Source organism: Mastigoproctus giganteus, chromosome 6 (genome assembly GCF_048544385.1).
Source record: "Mastigoproctus giganteus isolate SK-2022 chromosome 6, ASM4854438v1, whole genome shotgun sequence".
NCBI lineage: Eukaryota > Metazoa > Arthropoda > Arachnida > Uropygi > Thelyphonidae > Mastigoproctus > Mastigoproctus giganteus.
Window position 1 is genome coordinate 204,616,653 of NC_143580.1, and position 16,490 is coordinate 204,633,142.

General features: G+C 35.6%; 1 protein-coding gene across 1 annotated transcript in view; it reads left to right on the top strand.

Moving 5' to 3' along the window:
* Window positions 1-16,490, top strand: part of Xpd (general transcription and DNA repair factor IIH helicase subunit Xpd) — a 279,740-nt gene that overhangs the window by 260,767 nt on the left and 2,483 nt on the right. The window contains exons 21-23 of the mRNA XM_090376384.1: window positions 375-445; window positions 4,400-4,543; window positions 4,738-4,881. Coding sequence (XP_090232510.1) covers window positions 375-445; window positions 4,400-4,543; window positions 4,738-4,881 — 359 coding nt within the window. The remainder of the gene's footprint in view (window positions 1-374; window positions 446-4,399; window positions 4,544-4,737; window positions 4,882-16,490) is intronic.

Sequence of the window (16,490 nt, forward strand, 5' to 3'; positions counted from 1 at the left end):
GCTGCTCCTGCCCACCTGGCTACGGAGGTGCCTGTTATGTTATATAAGTAGCTGATCAAATGTTACATCAGAAAATTTGGTACGAGAAACCAAAAACCATTGCAGTTTTAAAAATTCACGTGTGCAATACACTTTGATATATGGTAATTCAATTCCCATATATGAAATTGAATATTCAATTTTCAAACCTATTCATTTTCATACTAATATTCTGTTTATCTCTGGGTTCTTCACATATCATTATTGTATTTTTAAAAGCAAATGTTTTAGCTCTGATGTGTTTTTATTTAAAATATATTCCACTTCAATAACATTTGGAAACAGTATGCTTTCCAAAGATTATAGTAACAATTGTTTTTGCTACATTTTTGTAGATCATCATCTTGGAAGAGCTGTTTTAATGTTTGGGATACCTTTTGTTTATACACAGAGCAGAATATTAAAGGTATTTTTTTTTTTTTCTAATTTATATTTTTTTTATGTGTATAATTGCATGTGTGCATGCTTAATGAACACACACACACACACACACACACACACACACACACACACACACACACACACACACACACACACACACACACACACACACACACACACACACGTTGATGTATATATCAGACATACCAATTACAATTAATAGTAGAAGTGTGCTTTATCCTTTTGTGCTTATATATACAATATGCACATATATATACATTTTTCATATGTGGAGTATGTACTTTGTATGTGGTTTTAAAGTAGTTAATGAGCCCATTTATGTATGAATTGTAGATGCTGTTTTATCTTATCTTAGCTGTATTTTGAAGTAATTGTAGACATAGTTTATAATAAATGGCAGTAAGAAAATAGCTTTGGAAACTGGAAGAGAACATCATACCTGTTAGCATCACTTATCCAATCTAGACTTACAAAAGCCAAAATGAAATACATTCTCTGGAATTTTCTAGAAATTCAAGTCATAATAAGGACAAGTTAATATTTAAAAGCATTTATGTACAAAGTTTTCATTTTTGCAAAATTTAAATTCCAAAAACTTGCTTCATAGAGCTCACTGCTATCAGGAATTTACTATGTGTAGCCCCCGAGTTCTGGGAACTCATAGCTGAATGGGTTAAAATTGTTTATGTTACTATTACCAACAGGTATAAAAGTAGTAATGAGGGAGTGCAGCAGTGAAGATAAATTAAAACGTATATCATGGCATATTATGATGGCATGAGCATTTATAAAATTTAAAATTACAGTGTATGGATTGTTAATGTTCCAAGACTGAGTAAATACCTGATAAAAGTATATAATGAGAAAAAAAGCAAGAAAAAAGTAATTTGAGACAACTGTATGAATTGTTAAGATTTTTAACACAACAGTTCATATATGAATTGTTGTAAGGTTCATTCGATATTTGCATTTACTTGGTTGATAATCATGTTTAATGCCTAACAAAGATTTTTCATTTTAGATTTAATATATGTGCATGTAGGACTTTAACAACAGGTACTTCTCCAATAACTCGTTTCATGTTTCTAAAGTACATTTTTGTGCCATCAAGCACTTTGATAACAAAATTTAACAATCTGCATCATGTTATGTATAATGAGTGACTATTGTGCCCACACTCATAAGCATCTGGCATTGTTATATAATCAGTTATTAAAACAGAATGATGGTAAATTGTCATCTAAGAAATTTCTTGTGGTTAAAGTGCACATAGGAATGAATCTTGAACAGGATTAAATCAGATATTCATTTAGTGACATGCTATTCAGCTAAAACAAAATGGAGGCAGACAATTAAACACTTGTGAAGTAGATTGGCATTGTAAAATGGCAGAACAGTGCTGTAAAGTAGTACAGGAAGTACCGTCAAACACCAGAGAATTATTTGTGATCCCTTGAGAAATTAAAGATGGACTTTACTTTATGTTGGCTGAAGGCTGTAATTTTCTACTCCAGGATTAAATCAGTCAACTTATTTGGCATATTTAACCATATAAACTTTGTTAATTTAGATTTTAGGAAGGATGCAGAGTTGCTTGAGCATGTACAGAGAAAGGCAACAAGATTGTTGAGGGGAACGAAGGCATCCTCTTACCAAGAAAGGCTTAAGTTCTACAAATTACAGCAGCTGAGGACTAGGCACCTGCGAGGTGATCTGATTGAGGCGTATAAAGCCTTGAATGGGTTGAGCACACTGAATTCTGATGGGATTCTTTCGCTTGCTCAGAACCTGAGGGGGCATAAATTCAAATTGAGGAAAGACAGTTGTAGAATAAATGTGTGGAAATTTGCCTTTAGCCAGTGGGTGGGTAATTGCTGCAACAAACTTTCATCTGGCATTGTGGAAGTTGATAGCTTAAATAAATTCAAGGAGGAACTGGACAAACTTTTAGAAGGAATGGGTGTATGGAATTGTTTTTTTTTTGGCTGATGCTATGTATGCTTGCTTTTTTGGATCACATGACTCCATTTCTATTACTATTATTACTATCTGATGATAATAATAATAATGATAAAACTATGTTAATGTGTAACATATTTTTATTATTATCATTTTGTAAAAGATATTATTTTAAGTTAAATTTATTTATGACTTTTTGTCATTGAACGTAGGCATTAGTAAATGCCATTTAAGGATAGCTGATCTTATATGGCATCTTTTGGGTCTACAATAACTTCTACAATGGCAGAACAGTCTCATTCCCCATATAGTATTTTAAACATCTCTAACATGTTTGTGTGCATATGATTAGTTGTAGTAGAGAAAAGTAGGCGCCTCCGTAGCCAGGTGGGAAGGAGCAGCAGTGCGTAGCACACGCTTCTTGATTAGACCGGGGTTTGAGCCCGTCACCACCAAATACGGAGGATGCGGAAAGGTTAAGGAATGACCACCGCATATCCTGGAGCAATATGGCCTTAGTTGCTAATGCTCCTAAAAACCAAACAACAACAGTAGAGAAAAGTATTATACAGTAGGCCCTCGATTTAATGGACTAATTGGGGGAAGAGGAGTGTCCGCTATTCCCGAAAGGCCGTTAAATCAAATGTATTTTAAACACATATATTAATAACGAACTTACAATGTACATTGAGTAATTTATACTAAATCTGTTAAAAATGTAAAAATAAATTTACGACAGGAGCTAAACTTTATTTTAATTAAATATGTCAAAAACTATACAAATGTAACTAATGGAGTGTTTCCACCACTTTTTTTTTATTTTTTTCCTCTTAAAGCTCACACAAAGTTGTTTCATTTAAATACATTTTATTTAGAGGGAAAAAATACTTCAAAATTCTTAAACTCCATTGAATAAAAAACATACAAAAAAAGGTTAAAAAAAGATACACAGTATTCAATATTAATATTAATTAATTGAAGAATCACAATTTTCAGAGTCAGAAACAACTGTCATATGGAGGGAGAGGTGTTAATTCCTTGCTACTACAGGGTTCTGGTGAAACAGATCCAGTTGATGAGGTGGTCTTGAAGAAATCATCAAGCATCAGTTGCCTTACACCTTGGTACTGCTTCCTTATTACTGTAGATAAAAATTCTCTAAAACATTCATAATAAGGAAGCACATCAGGGTCTGATGATGATTCAATATAATGTATGATGTCATCCATATGTTGTCTTATAACAGACAATTTAGGATGAGGTGCAACTGATTCTTTGTTATCATCATTGTCCTCTTGTTCTCCATGAAGAACATTTTCCATAATCTCTCCCTCAGAAAAAATTTGATAGCATGGATCACCTTCATCATTTTCGAGCCACTGTTCCACATCATTCTCAGTTGCATTTTTGTTGCCGCCCCTCAGAAGAGTGTCCTGAAAATTAGATGCCTCGACTCCCTCAAAGTCCATTTCAGGTTCTACGTTGTACAACAACTTCCAAGCATTGGTCAAGGTAGTAATCTTCATATCTTTCCCCGCAGCTGCTAAGTTGAAGATAGCAGATCCGATGCATGCAAATTTTGCAGTGTCCTGATTCTTCTGCGTCTTGTTTCTTCCAAAAACTTCTTCTTATACAGCCTCTTACAAGCAGTGATTACACCCTGATCCATTGGCTATATCAGTGAAGTAATGTTAAGAGGCAGAAAAACACATTTAATTCTCCCATACCTGCTAACTAACTTCTCAGCATTAGGGTGAGCAGGTGTTATCTAGCAGTAAAACAGCCTTTATTTCATTAGAAGGAATTTTCAGCGCATCTGTCTGATAGCAACGCTATCAGATATAAATAGGTTCTAAATTTTTCCGTTAGGACAGAAATTTTTTGTCCGTTAAATCGAGAGCCTACTGTACAAACAAATTATTGCATGAGCATGCTGACTTATTTATATATGTTTAGTTATTTGTATATGTTATAAGAGTTTGTAATGGTTTGTTTTTAGGCCAGATTAGAATACCTTAGAGATCAGTTTCAAATAAGAGAAAGTGACTTTCTCACCTTTGATGCTATGAGACATGCTGCACAGTGTGTGGGCCGAGCCATAAGAGGGAAAACTGATTATGGCATAATGTGCTTTGCTGACAAGGTGAGGTTATTATTTTATTCTGTGCAAAAGTGACATATATATGTGGCATTTGTTATAAACTATAAATTGTTTGCTATTTGTTATCATGCTATGGAATATAGTTTTTATGTTTGAAATGCAACATCATTTTTAGTGAATAAAGTTTATAGTATAAGTTTGTTTTAGTGGTAAAAGTTCACTTCTTTCTATTTCAGAGATTTTCCCGTATTGATAAACGTGGAAAACTTCCAAAATGGATTCAGGAGCACTTAAAAGATACTATGTGCAACCTTTCCATTGAAGAGGCAGTACAAGTATCTAAACGCTTCTTACGTCAGATGGCACAACCATTTAGAAGGGTAATTACTACATCCGTATATATATATATATATATATATATATATATATATATATTACATCTTATTGATATTTGCTTATATTTTTCACTTTTCAAGAAGGATGAGCATTTCTTATGCTATTATTCATTAATATTTAATCCTATTAATTCTTTTAATATCAGTCAAAGTGCCTTTAAAGTACTGCTTGCTGTATTATAAAGCATTGGACAAAATTAAGGTAACAGTCACAAAAAGCAACTTAATTATAATTTGTGAGGTATATAAATGAAAATTTATACAGACTTATTACTGAAATCAGCTACTATTGATAAGTTTATTAAAAAGTTGAAATTTTTAATCAGTAATAATAAAGGAACGATAAATTATGTTGGAATATTTTGCTGACTCTCACAGTAGACCTGTCCTTGAGTCTAACATAAACCAAATTTTCATCAAGAGTGTCTTAGTATGAAGTATTGACTTTGCAACTAATGTTAGCTTCACAATACATATTAATATTGTTATTCATGAAGAAAACTGAATCATTGGATTTAGATCAATATTTCTATTAATCTAGTTTCTAAGGATTTTTTTTTTCCCCCTCATATCATAGACTGAAAATGATATTTGTACTGGGCCACTTAGTTAGCTATACCAATTTGGTCTCTATACTTGGAATCACAAAGTAGCCTCACAGAAAATTCAGTTATCTTCATTTCAATAAGAAAATGCTACCCCTAGATGGTGAAGCATAATTTTTTCTTATAAGGATAAGTATGATGAATACTTAATGAAGTACTGTTACTACTAGCTAAAAGACAAATCAAAACAAGGCTATGCTTTTTTTTATCTCACGTGCCTCTCATTTTAGCAGAAGTAATTAAAATATTATATGCAATTAAATTCAGAACAGGACAGAACATCGATGCTTATGTTCCTTATTGAAATATTAAATATCTTTAATTAATCAGACTTGGTCCTTTTCTCCATTATATTGCCTTTATTATTTCTTATAAATTTAACTTTTTCAGCAATAGAAAAATACTTCTCTGAATATTAGCTGTATTTAATAAATTTGAAAGAATTTACATCAATGCAGAAACTAAAAGACATTTCTTGAAGTTTCTCTTGAGTCCTCCTTCAGTAGTTTATGCCTTAAATAGCTACATGCAGAGCAATCCTATACTTCTGGTGCATGTGGCAGACTGGAAACTTGACCTGCAAAGTTGTGAATTTTTTTCCATGTTTAGCAAGTCTGCTTTGGTTACAGCAGCATTATTTGATCTAAACTGATTAAACTATGGAAACTGAAACCCACTAATGTTAAAATTGTCTTAATTGAAAACTAATAAAATTATAATATAAACAAATTTCTTATTCTTTATTGCATTTGATCACTGGGAGATCCTTGCTCCCACTAAAAACTGAATATTCAATCTTAAGGCTTTGGCTTATGTTGAATTTACAGATAAATACCATTATCCATCTTTTAAAATCATATAGCACTGGAAAAGATGAATCTGATTTTTCTCTTTACATAGAAAACTCTTGGATACTTCCAAAACAGCAGCTCTATTAGTGAATGTAGCTGAACTGCAAATAATATATTTGTCTAAGTGAAGTGTCAAGTAATGTTTGGAAGTAAAACTTCCATTTCAACACATAATGACTGTCATGTCTACATTTAATCCCTAGAATTAGTGTTTTACCTTTTTCAGGGGTATATTTCAGTGCAGTAGTTCAAATCAAATAAAATTCTTATGCTTTACTGCATTAGATTGCAGTCACAGGGAGACCTTTGCTTTGGCTTCAACCTTTAGTTAATAGGTACAAAGAGATCTCTACTTAAAACTGAATTTAGTAAAGCATACAACTTTTATTTAATTTCAAATCCTTCATTAAAATATACCCCTGCAGTTCTCTATTATTATAGTAAAGAAAATTATACATGCTGTGAATGCAATCTTCAAAACAGAAAACTGGAAATTATTTCCAGTTATCTGTTTTGAAGACTGCGTTCTAATTATATTTCCCAGATGGTGTTTATTTTTATTTTTTTTTGTTTTAACAAAAAGCTGCAAATATAATAAAAGGCTTCTAGGTAACTATAACAGATTATAGGATAGTGTAAGCATTTTTGGTCAGCTTTCAGATGTAGGTTCAAATTTAATATCTAAGTTTGCTGATAATATAAAGGGAATATGGTGTACTTATCAATGTATGTTACTTCAACAAGCTCTATATAAGCTAGGCAAATGGGAAGAAAAATGGCAATTTATGTTTAACGTTGATAATTGCAAAGTAGTGCATTTAGGTAGCAGTAATCCAAAGTAACATACTATTTCAGTAGCACCAAATTCAAGGTAGTTGATAATATAAAATACCTAGTGGTAATTGCATGTGAAGTTCTTTGAGTAGTGCAAACAGGTGGTTTCTGGACAGCTCATGGGAGTTCTCAACACAGAACTCCAAGTATTCATTGTTGAAGTGAATAATTGTAAACTCCACTAACCTAGTAATTATGCTGGACTATAAAGAGAACATCTTTATATGGGAATTTCAGCAGCAGGGACAAAGAGGTGATTACCCCAATTTAGAAATCAATGGCTAGGCTACACGTAGTTCTTGAGGTTTCGCAGACATTCTCTCAGATATGCCAGACAACCTGTACTTGCTACCTGGGAGTCTAAAATGCTAATGGAACTGATATTTGGGTGACACTCAAGTCAAGTGGACCCAATTTTGGCAAAGTCCGGACAGTCTGTAACAGCCAAATCCTCTGCTTGCACCTTCATGATGGTGGGACTGTTAATAATCCTGAGTGTAACCCCGATGCACAAGCAACTGTGGGTGACCACCCAGGTGTGAACCAACGCAACAGAGGTTGAGGTGTGGCACCCACACCACATGAAGGAATGCTGCCCCCTCTGTGTTAACAGGGAATACTAGGTGGTATGACTCATATCAACCAGTGAAATACCACAACTTTGCTTATTGGAGGCTTGAAGTGGTGGAACCCATGTTTAGTCTCCAGGGCTAAGTTCCGGTCAACCATTCCCATCTCTTCCATCATGCAGTATGACTGATGACTTTTGAGATTATGATGGAGAGATCCAATCTTCCTTAATTTCAAGGGTACAGCTCTAAAACAGTGTTTGCAGGCCGGCTGCTAGTAAGTACACCAGACCAAACCTATTGGTAACTCTCTAGGAGGCTTCCACATCAGCTAGTGTATAATCTTGCTACCTCTACTCTGCCAGATAGTGACTGGAGGGAGTCCAAGTAGGGTGTATGCGGGGGGGGGGGGGGTATTGTCGAGGCCACGTTATGTCAAGGATCTGGGTATATTCTTACCATGTGTACAGCATATCCAAAAATTTCACTACTTCATACAGCCTGTCCCCACCCCCACTTTTTCTTACTATTGAAAAGATGCATTGCAGGATCATCTAGACAAAACTGTAGCAATAATTCAGACACAGTATGGGTTTATTAAGGAAAAGTCTTGTCTGACAAATTTGATTCAATATTATGATGTGGTTACAAAGGAACTGGATGCAAAAAATAATTTTGATATCATATACTTGGATTTCAGGAAAGCTTTTGACACTGTTGTGCATGGAAGACTACTGTACAAATTGGAGCAGAATGGTATTAAGGTAAGTTGCTACAATGGATAAAAGGATGGTTGAGTGGGAGAAGACACCCACACCTCATAAGCTTCTTTCTTGCATCACATGCCACTATTACTAATTGGTAATCAATGGGCACTGCTCTTCGTGGACTAATGTTATTAGTGGAGTCACACAGGGTTCGGTGTTGTTTTGTATATTTATCAATGATATTGATGAAGGTATATCAGGCTTAGTGTCGAAGTTTGCAGATGATACAAAGATTGGCAGGGTTGTTAATGACAGTAATGGCAGTGTGCTACTGCAACAGGATCTAGAAAATTTGGGAAGATGGGCTGAGAAGTGGCAACAACTGAAGTTTAACATTGACAAATGCAAAGTACTGCATATGGGTAGAGGTAACCCACAGGAACGTACCAACTGTGTGGTACTACACTTAGGGTGGTAGAAAATGAAAAAGACCTGGGAATAATTATGCAGTCAGATATGAAGTTTTCTGAGCAATGCAGACAGGCTGCCAGAGCAGGTCATGGGGTTTTGCCAATGATATCCAGGAATTTTGCTAGCAGGGAAAAGGAGGTGATTGTCCCTCTGCATAAGGCAATGGTCAGGCCATGCTTTGAGTACTGCATTCAGGTCTGGAGGCCTCATTTTAGGAAGGATGTAGATTTTCTTGAGCTTGTACAGAGAAGAGCAATGAAGGGATTCTCTTACCAGTAGAGGCTTAAGTTCTGCAAATTGCAGCAGCTGGAGAATAGGCACCTGCGAGGTGATCTGATTGAACTGTATAAAGCCTTGAATGGATTGAGCATTCTGAATACTGATGGGATCCTTCCACTTGTTCAGATTACAAACCTAATGGGGCATAAATTCAAATTGAGGTAAAGACAGCTGTAGAATAGATGTGCAGAAATTTGCCTTTAGCCAGTAGGTGATTAATTGCTGGAACAAACTTCCATCTGTCGTGGAAGTTGATAGGTTAAATAAATTTAAAGAGGAATTGGACAAACATTTAGAGGGAATGGTTGTGTAAATTTATTATTTTTTTTTTTCTGACTGATGCTACATAAGCTCATAAGCTTCTTTCTTGCATCACATGCCACTATTACTAATTGTCAAAGTAATAGAGTAAGCTTATCTGCAAAAAGATCTGAACCTCCCAAACACTTCCCAGTTCATTTCACAAATATATGTGGTCTCAGTTCTAATCTCAACGATGTCCATTTCCACTTGCAGTCTGCCAAACTGCATCTACTTTTTCTAACAGAATCTCAGTTATTGGTTGATTCAAATACTGTTCATCGCAGTTACCCAAATTATTTGCTGTATGATTCTTTTTGCCTCAGAGGTTGTACTTGTGCATATGTCTGTTCCAATATTACCTGTCACAGACATGGTAATTTGGAATCTCCTCATTTCGATCTTCTCCGGCTTAAAATCTTTCTACCTCATTCTGTCAAATTCATCAATTGTCTCTATTGTTCTCCCAATTCCACTAATGACTTGGAGCTCTTTGACTTCCTCTCTTTGCAATTTGACTTTCTTCAGTCCAACTTTCCTAACAGTGAGGTAATTTTCCTTGGTGATTTTAATGTTCAAAACTCAAGCAGGCTTCCGTTTTCTAGTCACACCGACCCAGCTGGTGCTGAGGCTTTTGCAATTACTAATGACCTTGCACAGATTGTTCATTTACCTACTAGAATACTTGATAATCCTAACCATACAGCCAACATGCTTGATCTTTTTCTCACAAACAACCCTTCTAAGTACATGGATGAAGTGAGTCCTCCTTTAGGCACATCAGATCACAAGTTGGTGATTGTCTCTTCTGCAATGGAGCCTTTATCTCATGGCTATTCCCAACCTCGTGTTGGCATTACAAGGATGCAAAATGGGATGACCTGCAAGATTTATTTTCTTCTTTTCCTTGGTCAGATTACTGTTTCAAAACTTCTGATATCAACGTTTGCTCAGATCGTGTCAGTGAAATTATTCTTGTAGGAATGGAATCCTTTATTCCGCACTCCACGTTAAACTCTAGTCTTTTATCTAAACCTTGGTTTTCCAATAAATGTGCTAAGGCTGTTCGAGAGAAGAATTTTGCATATTGTTTGCATATTGGCTTGTTTCCAATTCTTCAATTTCATTTTCTACCTACACCAAAGCTTGCAACAATTGTAAAGCAGTTATTAATCTGTCCAAACTAGATTTTGAACAGGCTAAGAGTAGAAAACTTGCTTCTTGCCCTAATGATAGCTGAGCAATCTGGTCTCTTGCCAAATCTATTGGACGCAACTGTTTCCTATCTCTGCTCTCACCTCTGTCAAAAACAGATGGTTCTATTGTCACTTCAGCCAAGGATAAAGCAGACTTATTAGCATCCCATTTTTTGTCCAACTCATGAATTAATGATCTTGGTAAAACACTTCCCAACATCCCCAACATGCTCCATTCAATGCCTCCTGTGGCCTTCCACCAAAAGGATGTCAGAAGGATTTTGACTAATCTTGATGCTAAGAAAGCTCCGGGTCCTGATGGTATTTCTTCACTTGTTCTCAAAACCTGTGCTCCTGAACTTACTCCTATTCTTTGCTGCCTTTTTTTTCACTATCTTATTCCAAAGGTGTTTTTCCTTCTGCTTGAAAATTTGCTCATATCCAGCCTGTTCCTAAAATGGGTGACAAATCCCTCCCATCCAATTATCGTCCCGTTGCAATTACTTCTACTCATTCTAAAGTAATGGAGAAATCAATTAACCACCAACTCTTAAACTACCTAGAAACGTTCTGTCTGATCAACGATCACCAGTATTGATTCTGTCAGTGTCGATCCACTGGTGATATTCTGGCTCATGTTACCAATTTATGGACAAATTCAATGGAAAAGTTCAGTGAAACACAAGCAGTTGCTCTTGACACCTCAAAGGCTTTTGATCGTGTTTGGCATAAAGGTCTTCTAAACAAGCTTCCATCTTATGGTTTGCCAAATGTTTTTTGTAATTAGTTATCGAGTTTTCTCTCTGATTGCTGACTGAGGGTGATTGTAGATGGCTCTCTGTCTTCTAACTTCTCCACTAATACTGGTGTCTCCCAAGGTTCATTTCTTTCCCCCCACTCTTTTCCTCTTGTATATTAATGACCTTCTTCCATTGACTAGAAATCCTTTCCATAGTTTTGCCGATGAAAGCACCTTGCATTCCACTTTTCAGTTTGAAAAACCTTGTCCTGCTCAATCAGGTTCAACTTCTCGAATATCCACTACCAATTCCTTAACTGCCAATCTTCAGGTAATTCTCCAGTGGTGCAAAGACAACTTAGTTGATTTCAATCCTTCTAAAACTCAGTCTTGTCTTATATCTCGCAAAAAGGATTCTTCTGCTCCTATGCTTATCGTTGGTGACACTGATTTCTAGGCAGGATGATATATCTTTTTGGGATTACTTTGACTTCTAATCTCTCTAGGCACAAGCACATTATAATGATATGTACAGGGTGAACTACTGTTCACCCTGTACATATCGCAGACCCGCCTTACCATGGTATATTGTTCCCACATCTGGGGCAGTGCCCCCAAAATCTCTCTCAGGCTTCTAGATTCCATTCAGAATAGGGCAGTTAGGTTAAATAATGACTCATCTCTAACAGTCTCTCCACTCGCTGTCTCATAGATGTACTGTTTCTGCTGCATGCCTTTTCTACAGATACTTCCATGGGCACTGTTCTTCTGAATTGGCTTCTATAATTCCTGCTCTCTCTCTCTTTCAAAACAGTCCGAACCCGTGCCACTGCCAGCCAACATCCATTTACTGTCCAACTTCAAACTTGCAGAACCAACTTTTCATCTTCTTCGTCTATTCTATCAACTGCCATTTTCTGGAACAACCTTCCTTCATACGTATTTACTGAAAATTACAGTCTACAGAAGTCAAGTCTAATGTCAGCAAATATCTTCTCAACCTCCAACCCAAGTGTGGTACTAATACTATAGGTTCTAATACCTCATGTTTGGGGTTTTCATAAAAAAAAAGAAAAAAACATCTTGAATACTACACATAGTTTGGAAACAACATAATATAAAGTACATATATTTATTGGTAAACATGCAGAGAACAGCAACAAGATTATTTGGGGACACTAAAGAGTATTCTTGCCAAAATGGAGATCTAATTGAATTCCACTACTGAGTAATTTTAAAGTCTGATTTAAGCTAGAGGAAAGAAAAGGAGATTCTAAATTATGTTCTGACAAGGAATACCAGAGTGGATATAAACGTTAAAGGAATAAAGAATTATAGAGTGGATAATTAGCATAAATGAAATCTGTTGGTTGAGGTAACTAATAATTGGGGTTCCGTTTAATTTTTCTTTCAGAAAAGTAGTAGGGCTTTGAAGATTGTCAATGGAAATAAACGTTTTTGAGATTAGAACTAGCATCATCTATATTTGTGAAATTAATTAGGACATTTATAGGAGGTTTTAGTTCAATGCAGATAAATTTATATACTTTGATTATTCATGATGCATTGATGTAGATGAGGTAAAAGTTAGGAGGAACATGTAAGCTGGATCGATAAAATTTTTAGATGTTTTAGCACACAGAGAGTAAAGAATATATTCAGCTGTTTCACATAACATGGCCTTGCCTCTCACATATACACATACTACATGACTCACTAGCCAGCAGACAGACAGACAGTGAGGGGGGGGGGGGATTTTGAATTATACTCTTCACTTAATAGTGGTAGTAGATTGGTATTAAAGGATAGACTAAAAGGTATTGCGTTAGTAATATAGATGTGAAATGATATATAAGAATGGTTCAATAAAGATCGGATTTCACCCTGAACCTTGCTGGAACTTTGAAGCCAATCATGTATCCTTTTCTATATATAGTCCCAAGGAAGACACCTTTCTGCCTTTCATGAATATTTTAGTGACCTTTCGATCATAAAAAAAAAAAAAAATTCAATCACTCTCAATCATGTGTCCCATCTCCAAAAAGTAGTCATCCATTCTGAACTTTACCAAATTCCTTTGTTAAGTTCAGAGTGGATGACTACCATATAAATGGCAAAGCTACATTTTCTTTGCCATTCATATTGATAGTATGCAAATTGTGGAGTCTGGGTTTAGAGCTGTGGATTACCTTTGGTCAGTATTCCTCACTGTTTTTTCTTGGATCTGCATGCAAAGGGGACAAAGATTTTTGGCAAGGATTGCATCGTGGTAATCCCAAAACTGAAAGCATTTTTACAGCAGATTCCTAAATCCCCTTCCCTTCTTTAGAGGTGCCAACATCCAGGAAAAGAAGCCATTATAGTTATTGATTCACATGGTCAGAACTTGCTTTGCATAATTCTAACTTTGTGTCTTCTCAAAATGTGAGAGGAATCAAGGGATCTCTTGGGTAGAAATCTTATGTATGTTCAAGTAAGTTTTCATCATTTCCATGGAGACAATACTCAGACATCTCTTATGAGCCAATTCACAAATTCTTATACCATGGTCTTCCATGACCAGTTCCTTCATTTTTTTTAGATCTATTAGCATATGTGCATAATGTGTCTATTGTTTTCACCATGTCCATCAATTCACATTTAATAACTCAACTTTTTTTTTGTGGCTCATAATATAAAAAATGTAACTGATTGCAGTCCAGATCCCTTTTTTGGTATTAAATTAATAAAATGTCATGAAGCCTATTTTTGTTTCTCTTATTACAGAATGCAAAGAAAAGTGCATCCGTTTTTTTTTTTTAATGCAGATTTGTGTCCAAACAAACTGCAATTTTAGTGTTTTATGCATGTCTACATCCATTCAATTGCAGTCCATAAATGAGCACTATAAAAGGAAAGGCATATGAAATGAACAACTGAGTGATGTCAGCATACTAATTGAACTATGTCTCCACCAATCATACTGTCTAGAGAGCATTATAAAAGCTATATACAGTGAGGCCCCAACATCCAATGGTAATTCATTCCACAAAACCCATTGTATGGTGAAAATATTGTAAGTTGAAACCAATAATACATTGATTTCCTGTAATTCGTTCCAAACTCTTGACAGGCGACCCCAGCAACACATAAAATAGGTATTTCTTATATGTCATACTTCATTTTTACATTAAAAATGAGTGTTTTATAAAGATTAATAGTCATAAAACATCTTAAAATAAAAGAAACAAACAATGAATTAGCATTTACCTTAGACTTGAAGTGCAGAGCTGATGAAATCAACGGCAGCATAGTGGTGGTGGGACTGTATCAGGTGTATTTTCAGTCTTTTGCTGCTACAGGCAAAGAAACTGTCCAAAGTGGACTATTTTTGACAACTTTTTTGTAGCTTCCTGTAGTAAGAAATGACTTCATCTTCCATTTTGCACATCATGAGTTCAGTGTTTTCAATGCTGGGGTTTTTTTTACCACTTCTCTTAAACACTCCCAACAAGAAATGACAGTCTTCAACTCTTCAGCTGACACTTTTTGGGTGTCGTCTTCTTCTTCTTCCGCTCCAGTGTCACTCTCTGTAATTTTCTCCAATCTTGTAGCTTACAACATGAACATTAATAAAGTCTTCCACATCCTTTTCATCCACCTCCTTTAATTTATCAAGAGTGACTATCATTTGTCAAAGCACCATTATCAAATCCATCAACATTTTAGATAATTAAAGGCCAAATGTTTTTCCAGGCTGAATTTAAGCACCTGGTGGAAACATTACTCCAAGATCAGCCTCACAAGTCCAGGATGTTGAATTCGACCTCCAAAAATCTTTCAGGGTGACAGCATTTTCACCAGAGGTTACTGCAAAGCACCTTGCAAAAATTTTCTTGAAGTTTGCTATCACTTGCTAGTCCATTGGTTGAAGAAAAGGAGTGTGTTGGGTGGCAAAAATTTGACTTGAACAAAGTTAAACTGTGCTTCAAGAGATTGAACAAGGTTGGGATCATGGCCTGGGGCATTATCCAGCAGGAGCAGTGTCTTCACAGGAAGCTTATTTTTTTCAAGATAACTCTTCACTGAAAGACAGAAAACTTCAAGCACCCATTCATTGAAGATATATCTTGTAACCCAGGCTGTCTTGTTACTGTGCTAAAACATTCCCAGCATCCCTTTGTCAACCTTTTTAAATACTCTGGGGGTGTCAGAGTGATACACAAGCAAAGGCTTCAGACTGAAATCTCCAGAGGCATTGGCACCCAACAGGAGAGTGAGTCTATCTTTCATATGCCCAGGTAAACTAGCCTCATCCTTAGTGATGTACGTTCTCCTGGGCATTCACTTCCAGAAGAGGCTAGTTTCGTCAGTCTTAAAAACCTGCTGGAGAAGATAGCCCTCCTGATCAACAAACTCTTGGAATTCAATTTTAAAGGCCTCATCTGCTTTTGTATCAGCACTGGATGCCTCTCCATGCATTTTAAAACTTTTGATATTCAGCCTTTTTTTTGAAGCACTCAAACCAGCCTCTGCTAGCTTTAAAGTCTTCAAAGCACATAGCGCTGTCACTGGTTGATGGAGCTTTAAGTTTCAGATTGTCATTGATCTGCTTAACACGTTCGCAGAAAAATTGTGTAGGCACTTTGTCACCCTTTTTCTGCTTTTCCCTAATCCATATCAACAAAAACCTTTCCATTTTCATGATAAAGTCTCTTCCCTTATGCAGTGATGTGGAATCATCACTAACTTTAATACCCTTTAGAATATTCTTTTGTTTAAGTATGTAAAAATGGTTGATTCAGGAAAACCATACTCACGTACTAACGCGCACTAATTTTTACTCCTTCTTCATGTTTTTTTATCATCTCTTGCTACACTTTAATAGAAATTTTATTCTTAACTTGTGCTTTAGGGGTCATGGTTATTTACTTTCAATTTATTTAATTAATAAATTCAAAAATAACCACAACTAAATTACTGTAATTACATATAATTAACAAAAACAAACTGCTTACACACTGAACAAGTGCATCGAACAGAAGATAAAAAACTCTCCAGAGT